This window comes from Typopeltis vanoorti, chromosome 7, assembly GCF_054136105.1.
Source record: "Typopeltis vanoorti isolate ZY-2024b chromosome 7, IOZ_Tvanoo_1.0, whole genome shotgun sequence".
NCBI classification, from domain to species: Eukaryota; Metazoa; Arthropoda; class Arachnida; order Uropygi; family Thelyphonidae; genus Typopeltis; species Typopeltis vanoorti.
Window position 1 is genome coordinate 65,540,126 of NC_143555.1, and position 23,644 is coordinate 65,563,769.

The 23,644-nt window shown below is 36.6% G+C and overlaps 1 protein-coding gene across 1 annotated transcript in view; it reads left to right on the forward strand.

Annotated features, from left to right (window-relative positions):
- The window catches only part of FRG1 (FSHD region gene 1), a 163,869-nt gene that overhangs the window by 63,096 nt on the left and 77,129 nt on the right, over nucleotides 1-23,644 (forward strand). Inside the window, exon 5 of the mRNA XM_090395319.1 lies at nucleotides 18,281-18,385. Within this exon, the coding sequence (XP_090251445.1) occupies nucleotides 18,281-18,385 (105 nt within the window). The remainder of the gene's footprint in view (nucleotides 1-18,280; nucleotides 18,386-23,644) is intronic.

A 23,644-nucleotide genomic window follows, 5' to 3' on the forward strand; every position in this document is an offset into this window, starting at 1 on the left:
GAGGTGTCATGTAATAATGATAATAATAATAAATCCTAAAAGATTTTTACCATGCTCCTCTTGGTGGACTGAGTGACCTTTGCTTTTCTTGGCAGTGCTTCACCTGGTTTGTGCTACTCCATGGATCCCCTTTTTGAAAGAGGATCATGATAAAGGGCCATGGTTTCATCCCTGGTGACAATGGATTCCAGCACTTCTCTCTGATTCCCTTGGCAAAGCTCTCAAAACTTGGGAGAACAGGTCACACGATGCTCCTAAATTGAAAAGAGGAGTCTTCAGGGCACTCGCCTTGCACCAAGCTTCGTCATGTGAAACTTCTTGTGAATGATGCAAAAGATGGTTGTTATAGAAAGCCCCAACCTTACTGAGATTTCTTTGAGCTTCAGCCATCTGTCATTGAGCAGTTCCTCCTCAACAAGAGAGACATTTTCCTCAGTCATTACTTTCACAGGTGAGGATCATCTTCAATGCTCTCTCTTCCTAGGCGAAACTGTTTAGTCCATTTCTTCATGGAACTTCTCCTTCATGGAATATGAAGGAGAAGTTTCCCCCATAAACACCATCCAATTGCTGTTTGATAGCACTTGGAGATATCCTCTTCTTTGGTGGAAAACTTTATCGCAGTATTGTACTCAATTTTTAATATTACAGCCACTTAGCATGCCATGTGTTAGTTAAATGAGTGTCTTCAACTGAATAATGTAGGAATGCAGGTAGAGAGAGTTGAAACTGGTACACTAAGCTCCTCCATAGATAGTGCTATCTGTTCTCACACAGCGTTTTAAAATTGGTGCGAAATCTGTATATGGGCTGGAAACTTTTGAAACCTACCTCATAGATTTGATTGGAAAAGTTTTCAGGAAATTGATAAACAGATCAAATTAAACAACATCATTGCAAATAAAGCTTCTCTTGACATTAGTAATTTTATTATAAAATGTAAACAGGATACTTTGATAGTATTGATAATTAAGTTTACATTATTACTTACTTTCAAATTTATTCATATTATAACAAACTTGTACAAATCATAGGGATAGCTGGATGTAGTGGATTTTCTTTATAACAGCATTGTGCCTATGCGATTTGGGTGTGTGAATTTGCTATAGTGAACATCAAATACATGTGTGTGATCTCTAATATTTTCAGACCTCAGGTATCAAGCATTTATTTTGATACCCTTTTGCCTATATATACCACCTTACATTAGTCATCTCACACATTCTCCAATACAGATACTGTCAAGTTTTGAAAATCTTTGTTTATAATATGATTTTTGTAATTGATATCATCTGTTCACTCCAAAAATTTTTCTTAGAACTCATGTTTGTTGCCTCTAGTCTTTGATCAGCTGTTTTGTTTTTTTAAACTAACCCTCAGTTCCATAAGTTAAAGTTGGATTTGAGCATTGCATTGTCTGTTGTATTTATTTTTTTTTAGTTTAGCATTAGTTAATTTTTCTCTTCTGTAGGAAATTTCTGATATTAAGGTCATATGCTTTGAGACATAATGAGCTTGATAAAATAAATAAATATAACTTCACAAATTTTGTAAGTCATTAGATATACATTGTCAGAGGTAAGCAAAAGTTATGCACAAAAAAAAAAAAAGACTAGAAACAATTATATTTAGTAGATGTTATCGGAGCTTCACACTTTGTATATACAAACAAGTAACCAGTATAAAAAACATTAAATTAATTACTCTTCACATTGGAATAATGCTGTTGTTGCTGTCAAGTTCTGTAGCATGGCACGTGTCGTATTCTAAATCTGTGGTAATTAGATTTTCAATGAAAGCATACCAAACTTGGTGTAGGGCCTTGATTTTTGTTACATTGTTTGGGGATCTGCAGTATTTTGAACTTTCTTGTAAAACATTTCTAATCAATATTTGGCATTTTTATTTCTTGCCAAACTACTTGATGGATGGTCTTTGTTGTATGGGATACCAAACCTGACTTATACCGTCTTCTTTTTTTGATGATTTTTTTTTTACGTGTTCAGACATAAATCAACCCCCACCCACCCTCGACCTTCCTGTCTGGCCTACATTTTCTATGTTGGCCAAACAGGTTCAGGTTTTTTCATGGGATGATGTGAAAATTTTGGTGGATGTTAAGAACCTGGAGATTTTTATATAATGGCAAAAAAAGCCATTTTAATGTTATAATCACAGAGCAACATTGCCATTTTGTTTATAACATTCTTGATGTAAGGGTAGCATGATAGCATTCTTAAAAAATTGTGTTTAAGTAAAGGAGATATCAGAAGTGTATTAAGAATTTTGTTGATTGCCTTGATCCACTGGTGAAGGGGGGAGGAGAGTATGCCTCAGATAGTGCAGCTTTTCAATCCTGTTTTTCGATGTACTAGAAATGTATGCGGTATCTTTTCTAATGGATGATGGTGTGAAAATCTTCCACAGGTGTAAAAATCTTCCAGTGGAGTTTTTGTATACCAAAAAGGTCATGAAGGATATCAAGGAACTGTAATTTTTTGTGGTCGTCCAGTTCAAGAGTGAATTTTATGTAAGGATACAAGCTGCAGGTAATCCGAACAGCTTGCCTCCTTAAATTGAATTAAGTTATCTGTTGTTCCTGAACAAACATCAGTGTAATGGAACCAAGTTTTTGATTTCTTGTGATAGTTTTCAATGGCATTCATTTCAAATTTTTGTAAAAGGGTTGGTTAGGACTGGTGATAGGGTTGAACCCATGGCAAGTCCTTCTTTGCTTTGGGAAATTTTCTACAGACCTGCTAAACCACAGAAACTTGCGTATTCATAATTTCTCTCTTATTCTGTATTCTGTATAGACTTATTCAACTGGTTCCCACCATACCAGTTTTGCTTATCCTGTTGTTAATGAATTTATTATTATTATTATATGGGTATCTTTATGGAGCTAGAAGACTCATCATGGGAGACTCACACTAACCTTTATACACACAATACTTATCATCTCTCCTTAAATTTGTTCACTCTCCGGGCACTCGCAACTAATTCTGACATTCCATTCCACTCACTCACTGCTCTCCAAGCAAAAAATCTAGTCTGCACATCCTTACTAACCACACTTTTATACAACTTCCAGAGGTGACCTCTAGTTCTCCCTCTATTCATCATATATTGAAAAATTTCCTTTGTGTTGATCTTATAGAATCCATTTAATAAGAACAACATCTGTTTCTATCAGGTTCCCCAATAGAAACTTATATCCTTCCTGTCACCCCCCAAATCCCTAGCCTTGTCAATTTCCTGCAATCCATTTCCTCCAATATTATGCAGAGTATGTATTTTTTCATCCTGAAGTGCATAACTTTACATTTTACAACATTAAATTGACAATCATTATCCTTTTCCCACAATGTCAATTTATTTAAATCATCCTTTATCAGTTATTGCCTTCCCCAATTTTGCATAATCAACAAATAATTTATTATTTCTGCTTAAATCTTTTCCTATATCATTAATATGCGAGGGCTGTTCGATAAGTCCATGAAAAGTCTAAGAGATGGCACCAATAGTACGTATCGAAGTTATTTTTAGTTGCTGGTAACTGTTGGAGGATCACACACACTAAGTTTCAGTCAGATAGATCTATTACTCTGTTTGGCATTCATTTGAATCGACCAAGTACTGTGATTTGTGAAAAATGGATGAGAAAGAATTTCTGTAGTGATTAAACATTACGTTTTGAAAGGCAAAATGACTCAGGAAACCAAAGCTAAGCTTGATAAACATTATGGTGAGTCTGCACCTTCGATTAGAATGGTTTATAAGTGGTTTAGTAACTTTCAAAGTGGCCATATGAGCATAAGTGATGCTGAACATTCTGGACGCCCTGTTGCGGTAACTACTCCAGAAATTATTGAAAAAATCCATAATATGGTGATGGATGATAGAAGAGTGAAGGTGCTAAGTCTGTTGTGGGCATCTGAAATGACCACTTACATAATATTTTACATGAACATTTACACATGAAAAAACTATCCGCAAGATGGGTGCCGCATTTGCTCACACTGGATCAAAAGCTTCAATGTGTGAACTGTTGCAAGGACAGTTTGAAGCTGTTTCAATGGAATCCAGAGGAATTTTTGCATCGTTTCATAGCAGTGGACGAAACATGGATTCATCACTACCAGCTTGAGACCAAGGAACAGTCAAAACAATGGGTTGCAAGCGGGGAATCTGCACCAAAGAAAGCGAAAACCGTTCCTTCAGCAGGGAAGGTTATGGCCACCGTCTTCTGGGCTTGTGGCATAATCTTCATAGACTTCTTGAAAAAGGGCAAAACAATTACTGGAGTGTATTATGTGTCTTTTCTGGATCGTTTAAATAATGAAATAAAGGAAAAACGACCACATTTGGCAAAAAAGAAGATTCTTTTTCACCACGACAACACACCTGCTTACTTCTGTAATTGTGACTGCAAAATTGTTCGTTTTACGCTACGAAGTCCTTTCGAAGTCCTAGGCCTAACGTATATGTGAAGGTATATGTCAGGAATTTGATGATGAACTTTGTTGAGAAAAAAAGCATTAGTACCAGCCTAGTCATCTTGCTTTTTGTTGATCTGTTTTGAATCGACCAAGTGAATCTATTGGATTTTATGACTCATTAACATTTATGCTAACGAATGTCATATATTAATAACATTAAAAGGTGGGTGTGTTCCACATTTCTGGCAGTTGGAAAATGCATTGACCAAAACGTAAGAAAAAGCTATTGTTTTGTGCAGGCAGCTAGGATTTTACATATTTAATCCACAAGATGATTATATATTTAATCCTTTAAATGTGCAATCACATTTAAGTTTTAGAATTAATTTGCCACCCTGGTTGACCAAGTGGTTAGCGTATCCACTCTCCAGCCAAAAGGCTATGGGTTTGAATCCTGCCATGGGCACGAATGTTTGTGAAATATTAGTGGAGGTGGTGGTGGACAGTAGATGATGATGTGGTTTGGTGAATTAGTGGTGGAGACAGAGAGATATAAAGAGTAGGTGTCCTCCCTTGACGAGTCTTTGGACTCCTTGGAGGTGTCATGTAATAATAATAATCATAAAACAATAAAATCTGAATACAAAAGAATAGAGATTTTTAAAATGTGCATTACAATAGAATCCTTGTAAGGAAGCAAGAATAAAATACAATTTTGTGTGTGTTTAATTTTTACAATGTAAGTAGGTTGTTAGAGTAAGACTTCAGCAGTTTCTTTGAATAATTGTTCAAATTGACAAGTTTAATTATGCAAAAGTTTGGTATTATTCTCATCAGATCCTGTGGCTAATGTTTTCAATTCCCTGTTGAGACAGACCATGTTTATGAGGTTTGACAAGCTATATTGCTCTGGTGTTCTGAAATAAGTTTCTTAACTGATTGTTCTGTTTGGTTAAAATAAGTTATGGGAACTTAATAAGCACCAGATAACAAAAGTGGTGGTGATAAGTTTGTCCTTTGGAGAAGATAAGAGATTATGAGTTTGAAGATAACTGTGAGTTAGAATTTGTCCAAAATTTTTGCCACACACATTTAGAATGGTTATAATATAAGGGATAAGAGTTTTGTAGACTTCCTCTTCCCTTGGAGGATGTCTAGGGTCAAAGCAAAGGGTCAAAATGTCTAGGAACAAAGGGTCAAAGACTTTCTTTTTTATAAGAAATAACCTGAATAAATGCTGAATCTGAATAAGATGCTGGAGGGGGAAATGTGGCTTAATAAGTTCAAGGGTCACTTTCAGAGGTACATCAGTGAACAAAAGTAATGTCAAAGGTGACCATAATATCAGAATCTCCATCCAGCAGGCACAGAATATATCTACTCTCCAGCCTGATGGTCAGACAGTGGATATGCTAACCAGGCCAGCCAAGTGTTATAATCTAGCCAAGCAAAAATTGTTACTACTTTTCTCATCTAGAGCATGTTAATAATGATGTTGGTTATTGTATGCTCTAGATGTATTATTGGGCTACTCCCCAGTGGTGGCTCATGGCTTGAAATCATGGGGGTACTGCAACTTTTGAAATATACATACACACTGTAAGTACAGTGTATGTGTGCTTGGATAAAATATCAAAATTGTGGTAAAAATTAAAAAAAAAAATTAAATATGAAACAATATTGTTTATTATCGATAAAATTATACAGTTTAGTATAAAATTCATTATCATAACTCCAATAATGTTCTAAAATAAAAACTATAACAAATATTATGGGGGTGCTTAAGGGTCAAAGCTGTATAACTGAGAGGAGACCTCCACATAGCCTTTAGAGGAATGAGGAGAACCGACCAGGGCTTCTGACCTAATGTCCAATCCTCACCTTCTCGTGATGCACCCTGTTGGGTATCTACCTAGATACTGAACAATCAAGGATGGGCTGGCAATTTGGGATTTAGCCGACCAAATTGTATTCTTATTGGTTAAACCAAAATAAAAAATGATGGTACAACATGACAAAATTTCATGCCGGGCTGGGGCGTCGCTCGGTTAAACAAGACCCCCATTGTTTTCGCCAGGGAACCAGGGCGAACAGCGAAAAGTCAGCTACTGGAACAAATCTGAAAACAAACCCCAACTCAACATCACCAGAGTGAAAGATTGGTACTATTATTATTATTACCACGGGCTACTCCAGGAGTCCTTAGACTCATCGAGGGAGGCCCTAAGCATCATGTTCACACAGCTGTTCAACATTCTCACAGTATCTATCATACCTTGCCTTGAACTCGCTCACTGTCATAGCACCCACAACAGACTGGCAGCTTATTCCACTCATTTACCACTCTAAAAGTAAAGAACCCAGCTCTAACACCCCTGCTAACCATGCTCTTGCCCAGCTTCCATGGGTGTCCCCTAGTTCTCCCACCACCAGTCCTGATCTCAGAAATATCATCTGAATTAATCCTATAGAATCCTTTTAGCAATTTGAATGTCTCAATCATATCTCCCCTCCTCTGCCTATCAACTAGTTTCTACAACCCACAAATCTTCAACCTGTTCTCATATGGTTCATTCCATAGACCTGCTATCATCTTAGTCACTCGCCTCTGGATCCTCTCAACCTCCTCCCCATCAAGAAGGAACCGAGGTGACCAAATCTGGGCACAGTAGTCGAGATGAGGTCTTATCAGGGCTCGGTACAGAGGTACAATAACTTGTTTTTCTCTGCTCGTCAAGGTATTTTTCAACAACCAAGTGAGTTGATGAGCTGATTTAGCTACTTTCGCAATGTGCCCCCTAAACTTCATCTCCCTATCCACCAACACTCCCAAGTCCCTGGCCTCATCAATCTCTTGGAGTACAGTTCCACCAATGTGGTATACTGCTGCTAATCTTTTCACTCTGAAATGCATAACCTTACATTTTGTCACATTAAATTGACATCCATTCTCCTTAGTCCAGAACTCCAATCTATCTAAGTCATCTTGCAAGACTTTGACATCTTCTGCATTCACTATCTCCCTACCCAACTTTGCATCATCAGCGAACAAATGAACTGTCCCACTTAGACCCTTCCCTATATCGTTAATGAACAGATTAAACAGCAGTGGTCCAAGAACAGAACCCTGTGGCACACCACTAGTCACAGGCCGTTTTTTGGACTCTACTCCTGAATAAACTATTCTTTGATATCTCTCCATCAACCACCCAGCTATCCATCTCACCAACCCTATATCCATTCCCATATGTTGTAGTTTACGGATTAGAATTCCATGTGGTATCCTGTCAAACGCCTTTGCCAGGTCCAGCAGTATCACCGTAAACCTATTTCCCTTATCCAGTTCAGCCGTCACCTTGTTATAAAACTTGAGCAAGTTACTGAAGCATGATCTACCCTTCACAAAGCCATGCTGTCCTCTGTACAGTATCTCATTTTCATCAATCCATTCCTGTATTTTTCCCTTGACTACTTTCTCCAAGACCTTGACAACGACTCCTGATATGCTGATCGGTCGGTAATTTGCAACCATAAATTTGCAAACTATCAACATAAGAAGCCTGAATGGCAAAGAAATGGAGCTAGCTGGGGAATTAGATAAGTACCAGATCAACATAACAGGGAGACTGAAACAAAAAAAGACCAAAAACTGGTGAGATCTTTCTGAGCAATAAATACAAAATGTTATATTCAGGCAATGACAATCAAGGAAAAGATGGAGTAGCCATAGTATTCAACACAAAATAAGAGCTAATCTTCTTGAATGGCAGTCAGTCTCATGTAGAGTAATGTGGGCAAATATGAGAATGGGGAACTGGATAATGAGACTTATTTGTGTCTATGGTCCCACAGAAGGTTCTACTAAGGTAGAAGTGGAGAAATTTTTTGAGGCTTTAGAAAAAGCAACTGACACAATGAAAAAGGAAAAGTTGGTCCTTGTTGAAGATCTAAATAGCAGAGTAGGAAATGATTGTGAGACATACAAAAATATTTTGGGAAAATTTGGAGAAAAGAGCAAAGCTAATAATAATGGCAAATATCTGTTGGATTTCTGCTCAGGACATGGACTGGTTATTACTAACACCATGTTCCAACATAAAAATGTGCACAAATTCACATGGAGAGAAGAGGCTAGGAATAAGAAAAGTCTCATTGACTATGTTATTGTTGATAGTGATGTTTTCTCTCTGGTGCTGGTGCAGGACACCAGAGTGTACAGAGGATTTGAAATTGAAAGTGATCACTATTTAGTCTTGAGCAGGATAAAATTGAATTTCATATTGAAAAGAATAACATGTAAGAAAGTTTTAAAGTAAATAAAAGTTGAGCAGCTCTCAGATGTGAACTGTAGACTAAAATACACAAAGATTATTGAAAAAAAAATGAAAGAGTTTGAGAACAGGAATCAAACCTTTGAGATTCAGTGGCAAACTCTGAAGAAAACATTGATTGATTCTGCCAGAGAGGCATGTGGTGAAGGTGTCTGCAAGGATAAAAAAATCAGAACTCCCTGGTGGACACAGGAAGTTAAAGAGGCAGTGAAGGAAAAGAAGAAAGCACATCAAAAGTTCCTGCCAAATAAGTCAGCTTGTGCTCTTAGAGAATATAGAGATAAATGCAAGAATGCTAAACACTGTGTAAAACTAGCTAAACACAAGTCATGGGAGGACTTTGGCAAGAATATAGAAAATAAATATCAAGAAGGTGGCAAAATATTCTGGAGGTTGTTGAAGAAGCTTAGGAATGGAGGAAAGAGTGCTGTAAAAGGAGTTAGATGATAAAGGTGACATGAAAACTGAGGAAAAAGATATCCTTGAAGTATGGAGTAATTACTTTCAAAAACTGCTAAACGAAACAAGCAGTGATGACAGCACAGTGGTAAAAAAACACTCAACAGGCATGCAGTCAGGAATACATATCCATACTTGTAGTAGAAAAAGCCATCAAAGGCTTGAAATATGGAAAGGCAGCAGGAGTAGATGATATTCGACCAGAAATACTGAAGTATGGTGGTATAAAAGTCTTACAGTGGCTGCACTGCATAGTTCAGAAAGCCTGGATAGAGGGATGAATTCCTGATGATTGGAGTAGAGCTCTCATAGTACCCATATATAAAAAGGGAAATAAAACTGAATGTGAGAATTACAGAGGTATTTCTCTACTGAGTGTTCCTGGCAAGATCTATGCAAGTATACTTGAGAAACGGTTGAGAAGAATTGTAGAAGAAAAGCTTGGTGAAGAACAAGCTGGATTCAGGCCAAACAGAGGCTGTCAGGATCAGATCTTCACTTTACGACAAATAGTTGAGAAAGCATGGGAATATAACAAAAATCTATATTTAAGTTTTTGTCGATTTGGAAAAGACATATGATAAGGTGCCAAGAGAGAAGCTATTCAATACACTGCAGTTATATGGTGTCAATGGGGCATTATATCAAGCAATACTTGGTCTTTATTTGAGTTCTAAGTCAGCAGTTAGAATTGAAGGAATTGAAGGAAGTACAGGAAGATGGTTTAATGTTAAATCTGGTGTGAGACAAGGATGTACATTATCCCCTCTGTTATTCATTATCTGTATGGATCACATTACGAAGGAAAGTGGTATTAAACATGATATCAAAATTGGAGATGTTAATGTCAGCTCTTTGCTTTATGCGGATGATGTTATACTTCTAAATAAATCCGCTACAAGTCTGCAAGATTCTCTGACTAAATTGAATAGCTCTTGTAATAGATATGGTATGAAGGTCAGCAATAAAAAGACAAAGACAATGAAAATAGGCAGAATTGTTGAAAATGTCAACTGTGTTGTGAATGGAGAACCTGTGGAACAAGTAAAACATTTCAGCTACTTAGGCATGATTTTTAGTGAAGATGGTAAATTAAATATAGAAATAGACAACAGAATCAGCAAAGCTGGTATGGTGGGAAATCAATTGAATAAATTCATATGGAATAAGAGAGAAATTAGTCGGAACACTAAATTAGCTGTATACAAAACAGTGCTCAAACCAGTTTTAACTTATGGATCTGAGAGCTGGTTCAGAAGTAAAACACTTGACCAAAGACTAGAGACTGCAGATATGAGAGTCCTGAGAAAGATTATAGGCATGAATAGATGGCATTAATGGCAATATCATATTAAAAATGAGGCTGTTAGGAAAGAACTTGGCATTGTCAGCATCCAGGAATACGTTAGCAGAGCTATTCTCAGGTGGTATGGTCACCTAAACAGAATGGGCGAGGAAAGATTAGCAAAACAAGTGTTCTCTGCTTGGTTGGCAGGCAAAACGACCCAGAGGAAGACCAAGATATAGGTGGATTGATACGGTACAAAGTGCCTTAGGCGATAGCAATATAAGATCTGATATTAAAGTGGGAAATGATACTATTTCCCACTTTAAGCGAGTGATTAATCAGTTAATGCTATTTTTTAATGTAATGTGAAATTTTTTGTCGCCAATCTGCAGCGAGCGGAAAAGCTGGAAGTCATTAAGAGACATGAAAGTGGTGCTAGTAATACAATGATTGTACGAGACCTGGGATATAGTGAGTCTACAGTTTGGACTATATTAAATAAGAGAAAAGAATACAAAGAATAAGGAAAAGTTGCTACCAGTGGTGCACTCAGGATTTAATCTTGGGTTGGGGGGGGGCTTGAGTTGAGTAGACAATTTGAGAATAAACATTATGCATCGCATATGACCTATGACTGAGCATCTGCAATAATCGCCAATACATGATAACCGTGATCTCCTCTGGCCCGGTTTGGGCAAACGAAGTGGCACTTGGTCTGCCCGAGCACTACTTCGTTCGCCTTGTGTTTACAGCGGCTGCGATTCTCAAGAGCTATGGGTATTCCCACCTTATATGACTGCTAATTCATAAGTAGTATAGAAATAGAAGATGCGACACAACATAAATAAAAACGATGAATTTTAATTAGGAAAAGATTTTTGGAAAATTTTCAAGTGTTTTTTTTTCCCTTTTTCTTTGGGGGCTGCTAGGGCTCTATTGCTCCCCCCCTCTGGGTGCGCCACTGGTTGCTACTGCTTCTTTAAGCATGCAGATCACTCAAAATAGATGCCATTTAATGATCGTGATGTAGCGTCTTCTATCACTCTCGATTGAGGATTATAACCAAAGAAGAATACCTCTTAGTACAGGGAATATTCAGGCAAAAGCTTTCAATATTTTTACCTCATTGAGTTTAGGATGGTTTGACTGTTTTAAAATCAAACTGGACTTCATAGCATAAGAATAACTGGGGAATCTGCTATTTCTGATAAAGATTTTGCAGCCAGCCAAGTTTCCTGAAGAATAAGCATAATTCAGGAGGGTGATTATGATGATCAGCATCTCATCCAGGATACAAAGTATCTAAAGATCGTCTTACACTAATAAAAGTGTAAGACGATCTTCTGCATTGCCTCCTTTTATTAGAAGGCAATGCAGAAGGCGACTTTAAACTCAAGCCTATGTTAGTTTATTGTGCGCAAAATCCAAGATCTAACATTGAAGAAATCAGCACAATTGGAAAAGAACTTGGATTTAATGAACTGGATAATGAAGATGTGAGAAACTTTCTTGATTCCCATTCAGAACAGTTAAGTGAGAATTATCTCCTGCCATTGGAAAAACAGCATGCATATGAAGAAGATAAGGAGTGCGAACAAGAAGAATATGTTATGACTAAGAAGCTAACTGCAAAAGAACTTGAGCTAGTTCTCAATCAGATTGAGTATGCTAAGGAAATTTTGTTTGATGCTGATCCTGATATGGAATGAAGTTTTGAAGTCTGCCGAAATCTTGATGAAGCGATCGCCAGCTATTGCAAATTGCATGACAAGATGAAAATGTCGACATGATTCAAACATCTTTACTTAATTTTTTTGTAAAAAAGTAGCTCAATCAAATGTTTATAAGACATTACATAAAAATTTAAGCAATGGATTTTCATTAACTTCAGTTTTATGTAATATAGCTTATATATCATTTTTTTTTTCCAAATTTTCACTAACTATGAATTATAATTATGCCTATTGTTTATTGTATTCGCTTAACACGATTTTGCTTAGTGCGCATTAATCGATGAATTAATTAATCGTGTTAAGTGAGGTTTTCCTGTAGTAATTTCCCTCTCCCATCAATTTTAGTTTCTCTGTCAGGTATTTCTGTACTAGTACTTAATTATTGGCTGATAGCTTGGTTATTCTTATCCAATACTAATTCATCTTCACTTAAATGACCTTTAGAAATGTTTGCTGCTTTTTAGATTGGATTCAGATCCATATCTTTTCAAGTAAAGAGTTGTTTCTAATGGTTTACCAAGAAGACAGAACTAGATAGTTATGGTGTAGTGATTTTTTTTTTTTGTTACCATGTTACTGTTCTCTCCAGTGTACTTCAGTCCTTTTTCTTGATTTTTAATAAAAAATATGTTTATATTTTAGTTTTTATCCATTTGATTTGTTGTTTTTCCCAAGGAAAGATGATTTTTTTTTTCAATGACATGTTATTACTATTATTACAGGCAACTCCAGGGAGTCATTAGACTCATCGAGGGAGGCCCCAAATCATATTCATCACAACTATTTGACATTCATACAGTATCTATCATACCTCGCCTTAAACTCATTCACTGTCACAGCATCCACCACAGACTCAGGGAGCGCATTCCACTCATTCACCACTCTAAAAGTAAAGAACCCAGCTCTAACACCTTTACTAACCACACTTTTGCCCAGTTTCCATGGATGTCCCCTAGTCCTCCCACAACCAGCCCTGTTCTCAAAAATATCTTCTGAATTAATTTTATAGAAACCCTTCAGTAATTTGAATGTCTCAATCATATCTCCCCTCCTCCGCCTATCAACCAATTTTTGCAACCCACAAATCCTCAACCTGTTCTCATACGGTTCATTCCACAGACCTGCTATCATCTTGGTCACTCGCCTCTGGATCCTCTCCACCTCCTCCCCATCAAGAAGAAACCTAGGACCAAATCTGAGCATAGTAGTCCAGATGGGGTCTTATTAAGGCTCGATAGAGAGGAACAATAACCTGCTTGTCTCTGCTTGTCAACGTATTCCTCAGCAGCCAAGTGATTTGATGAGCTGTTTTGGTCACTTTTGCAATGTGTCCCCTAAATTTCAATTCCCTATCCACCAACACTCCCAAATCTCGTGCCTCATCAATTTCCTGGAGCAGGGTTCCACCAATGCAGTAATCTGCCGCCAATCTTTTCACCCCAAAGTGCATAACCTTACATTTTGCCACATTAAACTGACATCCATTCCCCTTAGCCCAGACCTCCAATCTATCCAAATCATCCTGCAAAATTTTGACGTCATCTGCATTCACTATTGCCCTACCCAACTTCGCATCATCCGCAAACAAATGAACTGTTCCTCTCAGATCATTTCCTATATCATTTATGAACAAATTAAATAGCAGTGGTCCAAGAACAGATCCCTGTGGCACACCACTAGTCACAGGCCGTCTTGTGGACTCCACTCCCGAGTAAACCACTCTCTGATATCTCTCCGTCAACCACTCTTCTATCCATCTCACCAACCCCATGTCCATTCCCATATGCTGCAATTTACTGATTAGAATTCCATGTGGAATCCTGTCAAAGGCCTTGGCAAGGTCCAGCAGAATCACCATAAACCCATTACCCTTATCCAGTTCAGCCGTCACTGTGTTATAATACGTGAGCAAGTTACTGAGGCATGACCTACCCTTCACAAAACCATGCTGTCCCCGATACAGTATCCCATTTTCTTCTATCCAATCTTGTATTTTCCTCTTGACTATTTTCTCTAAGACCTTGACAATGATTCCTGATATGCTAATCGGTCGGTAATTTACAACAGCAGTCTTGGAACCACCTTTATGCAGTGGAACTATTTTCCCCTCTTTCCACCCCCTCGGGACTAACCTAGACCCGAGACTCAAATCAAACAAAATCTCAAGGGTACTGACAATTCTTTAGCTGCTTCTCATACGACACGAGCTAGTATACCATCCAGTCCCACAGATGTATTGACATTAATGTTATGCAATAGACTACTCACCTCCACTTCATTAACCACAATTCCCGTATAATCTACTGGTTTATTCGTTTCTGCAATGTCACCACCTGGATGATATACTTTTGCAAAGTGCTCACTCAGTAACTCAACTATCTCAACTGATTCAGTTACCTCCTTACCATCGGCATTCTTTAAAATCAATCTGCCATGTACATTTTTCCTTTTACTTGCTACATATCTAAAAAACTGTTTAGGATTCTCTTTAGCCCGCATGGCCAATGTTCTTTTGTAATCCTTTTTTGCTTTTCTTTCCACCCTTATCACCCTTCTGGCCTGCGCTTTTATGAATTTCTAAAGATAAACGAATTTATTTACAATATATTTCGACAGTACAAATAAATATATCGGTTTATTCAAACAAACAATAAAATTATAAAATTTAAAGAATAATAATTAAATCATATCTAAAAATCTTAGCACCATTTAAGATACCGGTCCATAATGAAATGTGACAACTTCGTCTATTCGCAATCTGCGTGTTCCCTAAGATGGTCCATGACAACGAATGGGTGACTGCTTGCTACCGAAGGGGTAATACGATTAATGGGATTCAACCATAACATTTTCTGTAGAATGTCGACGAATTCACTTTGGTCGGTTATTTCTGCCTCCAGTATGTCGTGGAAACGGATGCAGGCTTACGAATTTTTAGAATCGACTTGATAGATTTGAGATGGAAATTTCTGATGTCAATATGGAGATAATTAGTTTCTTTGCTTAATGTTGTTACTTTTTTATGAGGTCTTATTATATTAATGGGAATTCTAATTGTTTTAACTGATAGTGAGAATCATCTTTAAATCAAAGATGATTCTCACTAATTAAAGAGTTATGATTTGAACATTAATTGACTTTTAGAATAAATGAACTGTGCAGAGCTCTGATGTTAGAGCTTAATTCTTAATACCATTGCATTTCATGCTTTACTCTTTTTTTATCACTTGCACGTGAGAGTTTGAAACACATGTAGTAAATAAAGTGCTCTCTGTGGACAGGGTTTAAGAGCCAACTAATATATTTCATTATTTTTGAAGAGCTTGAGATTGTAGTGTTTGGGTAATACTTCATAGTGAATGCTGTTCTGCAGAACTGAGATATATGGAATGAAAGAAAAAGTTGCAGTTCAGCTGCTAGTTGCAGTTCAGCTGCTAAATGATGCTGAGTGGTACTTGCTGTAGGTTTAGCAAAAATGGGAGCATGTTGAACTTCCATTTCTTCTGAACAGCACCCAGAGAAATATCTGTAGAAGACACAAAATGCAGAAACTGATTTTCTGAGAGGTAATTCGTAGCTGATGAGTTTTTGAGAAGGATCGCCAGTCAATTGAACTGTTCACTTCCGAACAGCATCAAGATTTTTAGAGAGATTTTAGATATACCACCCAAATGTGACATCAGTATTTGAAGGGTGGGCATATTTGTAAATTGTGCAGAGTAAGCTAGATCTGCTATGTATCTTGATTGAAATCCATATTGATGGTTACTAAAGTGAGAACAATAGGTCATAGCTTGATGGTAGATGCTTATCACCTTTTTATTGAAATAGAGTTGTTGATGATATTACAGGGAATCTACTTCCATTTCTTAAAATATCAGTATAAGTATTGTTTTGCCTCTGTGTGGTGATAGCATTACAGATAATGGATTTTTAAAAGGAGGACTCTTGATGCATTAGATACTCTTCAGTGGCAAGGTAACATTATTAAATAAAATCATTAACTTTTTACAAAAAACTTAGTTTATTAAGAAAAACTGTTCTATTAATACGAGGGGTTGTTTGAAAAGTTTGGTAAAAAAAAAAATAAGTTAAACACATTTTTTTGGAAAAAATCACCTTTATTTTTCAACATAGTCTCCATCAAGGTCTACACATTTTCCAGTGAGTTTCCAGATTTTTCATCCCATCTAAAAAAAAAGTAGGATTTGTCAAATTGTGGAAAATAGTCATTGGAAGCCTTGATGACATCCTTGTTCAAAGAAAATTTTTTCCCACCGAGCCAAATTTTTAAGTTTGGGAACAAGAAGTAGTCACACAGGGCCAAGTTCGGAGAATGCGGTGGATGTGGAACCAATTTGAATCTCAATTCCTGCAGTTTTGCCATCGACTGCAGATGTATGTGGGATGGTGCATTGTTTCGATGAAAGAGCACTTTTTTTTGTGCACCAGTCTTGGCCGTTTTTTCTTCAGTTCTTCTTTTAAACTGTCCAATAATGACGCATAATAGACTCCTGTTATTGTCTTACCCTTCCAAATAGTCTATCATGATAATTCCTTGGGAATCCCAAAAAAACAGTGGCCATCACCTTCCCAACTGGCAAAACGGTCTTCCTTTTTTTTGGTGCTCTTTCAACAGGCATTGTCCACTGTTTTGACTGCTGCTTGGACTCAGGTGTGTGTGTGTGTGTAGTGGTGGATCCCAGTCATGAATTCATGCAAAAAAAAAGCCTGTGAATTGCGATTAAATATTGCCAAACACTGCGTTGAAATGTTTTTTTGCATGCATTTTTGATCGACAGTCAACAGTCTCGGCACCCATTACACACACAGCTTTTTCATGTGCAATTTTTCATGCAGGATATTATACACCTATTCAGTTGAGATGCCTACAATCTCAGCAATCTCACACACTTTCACTCAGCGGTCTTCCATAATGATAGCGTGAATTTTGTCAATCATTTCCTTTGTAGTGACCTTAGGACAGGACATCTGGAGTGCACTTCATCTTCGACGGACCTACGACCACGTTTAAACTCATTTAGCCCAAAATAAATAGTCTTTAATGCTGGTGCAGAGTCCCCATGAACTGCATCCAACTTGGCTTTGATCTGCACTTCCATCCACTTCTTCAAATAAAAGTGTTATCACTGCACGAAACTCGTTTTTCTCCATTTTTATGAAAAATGCGAACACAGTCATTTTAAATGTTTGCCACACAAGAACTACATGGTGCACTTGGCTAAAATTTTGCCAGTGGTCATGAAAAAGATGATACATACTGACACTGGTATGAATGAATGAATGAACGAATTGTGTCGCCATCTATTGGAAAATTGACGGCAACACTTTTCAAACAACCCTTGTACATCAGTGTAATCATTCGTTTCTGAGATGTAAATGCTTATTTACTGTCTTTAACAATTTAACTTGATCTCATATTCTTAGTTTGTAAAAGGTATACACAAAATATCTTCAACATTTTCTTGTTGTTGGGAGGATAAAAATAACTGCCTATTTAAAAATTAATAATAATAAAAAAATGCCATTATCTAATAGGAAATCTGCAGGTAAGCTATTGAGTAGAACTAAGCAACTTGTGCTGTTGACATCCCATATGCTTTCAATTCCCACACAAATTTCACTCACTGAAAATGCACCAGTGTGTGCCTGTGCACACTGCATTATCTCCACTCACCTTTGGGAAAAGTATTACTTTCTTTTCATGTACGACTAGTCAAGGCATGCTTCAACAGCATCGCTTGCCTTATCTGATGTAAGTGAATGTCTTGATCTTTGTAACAGTTCATGACTGTTTATTTGAAATAAATAGTTGATGTAAATAAATAAATTTCAGATAAACAACTGCTCAAAAGTTATTCATTCACAAATTTTCTACGTGTGTGGCACACACCTGACACCCCAAATATTAATTTTCCTTTAAATAAATCTTTGAATAAATTAATTTTACAATGTAAGGAAAATATTTATGTGACTTGTTAATCAGAATTAATACTTTCTTTTTAGGGTAAACTAGCCATTATGGGATGCAATAATTCTTTTCTCTCAGTTAATGATGATGGTGATGTTGTAGCCAACAGCAAAACTGCTGGAGATAACGAAATATTAATAGTACGTAAAAAAAAACAAAAAAAACTTTCACATTTGTTTTGATATTCATGCACAATTTATTGAATTCTGTTTTTAAATTCAAGTTGAGAACAAATTATTTGTGTAGACTTATATAAAAAATCATGTCAAAATCAAATTCCAGCTAACATAAAATGAAATTATTTTATGTTAGCTGGATACTTGATCCAGCAGCTAACAAAGAAGAATTTCTTGATCCAAAGAAAGAGCCGTTTTATTTCAAAGCCGAATGTTTGCAGAAACTATGTGAAAATTTTGTAAGTTGCCCTGAGAGCTTATGAGAATACAATCCTCGGCATCCCCGAGTTGCCTTAGCTTGCACTACTTTAAAGACAGGAGCACTGCCCAAGCATCCATATATTCGTCTTTTATTAGTGCGTTTGATAAAAGTTTCACTGGCCTGACATCTGTTTTGAACTGGTTGGTGGTTCTCTTCAGAGACCAGGCAGAAACCTTAAGAGAGCAAAAACTCTCGTTCAGTATTAAAGAAATTGAAATGTTAGAGAAATGTATTTTTTGTAAGTGAATTCTTGGTCAGTGCATAAAAAAAGTAATTACTAAAAGAAAAAGCCATAAGGCTTTTTCGGCAATGTAAAATTATTTTGAAATTTTATTTTTCACTTGGTTAGAGTATAATAAATTTAGTTTAATCCTTTATCCAAGTGTGAGCAAACAAAATTTGCGCCTGAAAGTATCTTCAGGACTGGGGTAAGGTGGTACAACACCAGGGTAACTCGTTGCAAAGGTGGAGCAAGATACCAACCACTCCTGTCTCAGTATCTCCTATAATGCAAAACACATCTCCTTGCAGATATGTCTAATGTTATGCATTATGGGAAGGGCCACTACCCAGACTAGTTTTGACCTTTATTGAGGTCTCTTCAGTGGGAGCCAGGTCCAAGTTGAGATACCAAGCAGAAGCATTAGCAGGTCATCTCTACCTATAGGAATTGCCAAATGGTGTGCCACTCTTTTTTAATAAATTACTCTGGATTTAGAGAAAGATGTTGAAATTTTATTTTTCACTTGGTTAGAGTATAATAAATTTAGTTTAATCCTTTATCCAAGTGTGAGCAAACAAAGTATCTTCAGGACTGGGGTAAGGTGGTACAACACCAGGGCAACTCGTTGCAAAGGTGGAGCAAGCTACCAACCACTCCTGTCTCAGTATCTCCTATAATGCAAAACACATCTTCTTGTAGATATGTCTAATGTTATGCATTATGGGAAGGGCCAACCTCTTTCTCTAAATCCAGAGTAATTTATTAAAAAAGGGTGGCACACCATTTGGCAATTCCTATAGGTAGAGATGACCTACTAATGCTTCTGCCTGGTATCTCAACTTGGGCCTGGCTCCCACTCAAGAGACCTCAATAAAGGTCGAAACTAGTCTGGGTAGCGGCCCTTCCCATAATGCATAACATTAGACATATCTGCAAGGAGATGCGTTTTGCATTATAGGAGATACTGAGACAGGAGTGGTTGGTATCTTGCTCCACCTTTTGCAACGAGTTGCCCTAGTGTTGTACCACCTTACCCCAGTCCTGAAGATACTTTCAGGCGCAAACTTTGTTTGCTCACGCTTGGATAAAGGATTAAACTAAATTTATTATACAATGTAAAATTACTTAGGCAAAGTGGATACTAGATCCAACATTTCAGAGCTAAATGTTTGTAGAAACTAGGAAAGTTTTATAATTCACTTGAGAGCTTATGAGAATACAATCTTACAGTGGCTGCACTGCATAGTTCAGAAAGCCTGGACAGAGGGACGAATTCCCGATGATTGGAGTAGAGCTCTCATAGTACCCATATATAAAAAGGGAAATAAAACTGAATGTGAGAATTACAGAGGCATTTCCCTACTGAGTGTTCCTGGCAAGATCTATGCAAGTATACTTGAGAAACGGTTGAGAAGAATTGTGGAAGAAAAGCTTGGTGAAGAACAAGCTGGATTCAGGCCAAATAGAGGCTGTCAGGATCAGATCTTCACTTTACGACAAATAGTCGAGAAAGCATGGGAATATAACAAAGATCTGTATTTAAGTTTTGTCGATTTGGAAAAGGCATATGACAAGGTGCCAAGAGAGAAGCTATTCAATACGCTGCAGTTATATGGTGTCAATGGGGCATTATATCAAGCAATACTTAGTCTTTATTTGAGTTGTGAGTCAGCAGTTAGAATTGAAGGAAGTACAGGAAGATGGTTTAATATTAAATCTGGTGTGAGACAAGGATGTACATTATCCCCTCTGTTATTCATTATCTATATGGATCACATTATGAAGGAATGTGGTATTAAACCTGATATCAAAATTGGAGATGTTAATGTCAGCTCTTTGCTTTATGCGGATGATGTTATACTTCTAAATAAATCCGCTACAAGTCTGCAAGATTCTCTCACTAAATTGAATAGCTGTTGTAATAGATATGGTATGAAGGTCAGCAATAAAAAGACAAAGACAATGAAAATAGGCAGAATCATTGATAATGTCAACTGTGTTGTGAATGGAGAACCTGTGGAACAAGTAAAACATTTCAGCTACTTAGGCACAATTTTTACTGAAGATGGTAAATTAAATATAGAAATAGACAACAGAATCAGCAAAGCTGGTATCGTGGGAAGTCAATTGAATAAATTCATATGGAATAAGAAAGAAATTAGTCGGAACACTAAATTAGCTGTATACAAGACTGTGTTCAAACCAATTTTAACTTATGGATCTGAGAGCTGGGTCAGAAGTAAAACACTTGACCAAAGACTAGAAACTGCAGATATGAGAGTCCTGAGAAAGATTAGAGGCGTGAACAGATGGCATGAATGGCAATATCATATTAAAAATGAGGATATTAGGAAAGAACTTGACACTGTCAGCATCCAGGAATGCGTTAGCAGAGCTAATCTCAGATGGTATGGTCACTTAAATAGAATGGGAGAGGAAAGATTAGCAAAACAAGTGTTCTCTGCCAGGTTGGCAGGAAAACGACCCAGAGGAAGACCAAGATATAGGTGGATTGATACGGTACAAAGTGCCTTAGACGATAGAAATATAAGATCTGATAATGTTGGAGTCTTGACAAGTAACAGACTGATTTGGAGGAAAATTGTAGATAGGAAGTTAGTAATGATGTAATTTTTTCATGTAGTACTGTCATATCCTGTACACCCCCTTGAGGGTACATGGCAGGAATTTGATGATGATGATGATGATATATATATATATATATATATATATATATATATATATATATATATATATATATATATATATATATATATATATATATAAAATGATAAGCTGAAATTGGACACGGATGTGACGTCGGCTTGAAATGGATGTAGGCTGTAACGTTTTTGTCAAGTTATTTGAAACGTTTTGAAACTCAGGGGCTACCCTGAGTGTCGAGTCTTCAAAATTCGAGTCATCAGAATTCAAGGAGAACCGGCCTACCAGTCTGGAACATGGGGGGGGGGGGCTAGTATATATATATAGATAGATAGATAGATATTCATGCCTTTTATATACTGACTGAGATCCAAGAATTAGAATAAATAATGAAATTTATTAAATTGCACAACATGTTTCATCAGGGTGGCCGACTTCTTCAGTAATAGAACATACAAAGCCAATATATAACTGTAGTTTATAGTCGATTTTATAATTTATGGTTTGATAGTGATTCAATGTTTTTTATTGGCTTTGTATGTTCTATCACGCCTGAAGAAGTCGGCCACCTCGATGAAACATGTTACGTATTTTAATAAATTTCATTATTTATTCTAATTCTCAGATCTCAGTCAGTATATAAAAAGCATGAACATATCCCAATTCCGAGTCAACACTACAAGTCATATATATATATATATGACAGCACTCATGTCTTTTGAAGTAGTGCAAGCTCAACTCGGGGATGCCGAGGATTGTATTCTCGTAAGCTCTCAGGTCAACTTATGAAACTTTCATGGTTTCTACAAACATTTTGGCTTCGAAATAAAGTTGGATCAAGTATCCACTCTGCCTATGTAATTAAACATAAAATATTTTTATACCTGTAATTTACTCGTATTAACATAGTTCATTTCTGTAAGTAGCATTTCTGTTGCTTAAAATTCACAAAGATGGAGCTTGTTAAATCTTGAATTTTCATTAGATATTGCATTTAGCAAATCTGAGTGATAGAAAAGTTTATTTAACAGTCAGTAATAAATAACACTGACTACTAAATAGTTTTTCTTGGTATTATTATTTCTTAGCAGTGATTGTAAACTACATTGCCATTAATGCCTTTAATCGTTTAATCTTTATCCTTTAATCGTTTATATAACACGTTCAGTAGCATAAAAGTTATATACATTATACATGCATATTCTACATGTTTAATTCAGTTTCAGTCTTTATTTTAATATGACATATATCACTTAATTCTATACTTGATAATACAGACATTACTCATCTCACCAGTGGCAAGTTACAGCTGTGTAATCTGGCTTTATCCTCCCACATAGTTTGCTATGTCCATCATTTGTGTGTATTCTTAATTAGTTTGTTTGCTTGTCTGTCTTGAGGAATGAAAAACTAATTTCAGTGAGACAGAACCCTACCATCTCCACAGATGAGACATGGAATCTTTCCCTCGTTTGAAGGTACATCAATAAAGTGGTTTCCACCATTGGTTCCTATCATTTAGATAGTGCCTTCCACAAAGTCTGATCAGGACACTTCCTGATACTTGCCTGCAAATAATCCTGTTGTCACTTATATCAGATTATACCTGGAGAGATTTAAGTATAGTGATATACAGAGGATACTGTCCAGGTCATGCATCATCAGGAGACTGGGTACTCTGTGTGGGAGATGCCAGCATTTGTTTCCCATATGTCTTTCAACACACACACACATGGAGGCTGGAAGACAAGTGTGTCAGCCCCATACTGCATTCCTCTCTTCTTCAATAAACTCTTTTCCTAACCATGCAAGGCAGAAAAAAACAAAACATTCATTATCCATTTCATCAACATTTGTGGCCTTACTATAAATAATGTACACCAGCAACAATTTTTTCCTGTCATATTATGTATTTTTTTTTTTTTTTTTCTCTAAATTTTGATAATCACCTAAACATCTTACAGTATATATCTCTGAAGTTTAATTTTCATTTCTGGAGCCAAAAATCCAAACAGTAAATTCTTTGATATGTACAATTCATTCAGGATTTCCTTTCCAATCCAGCTTATCCAGC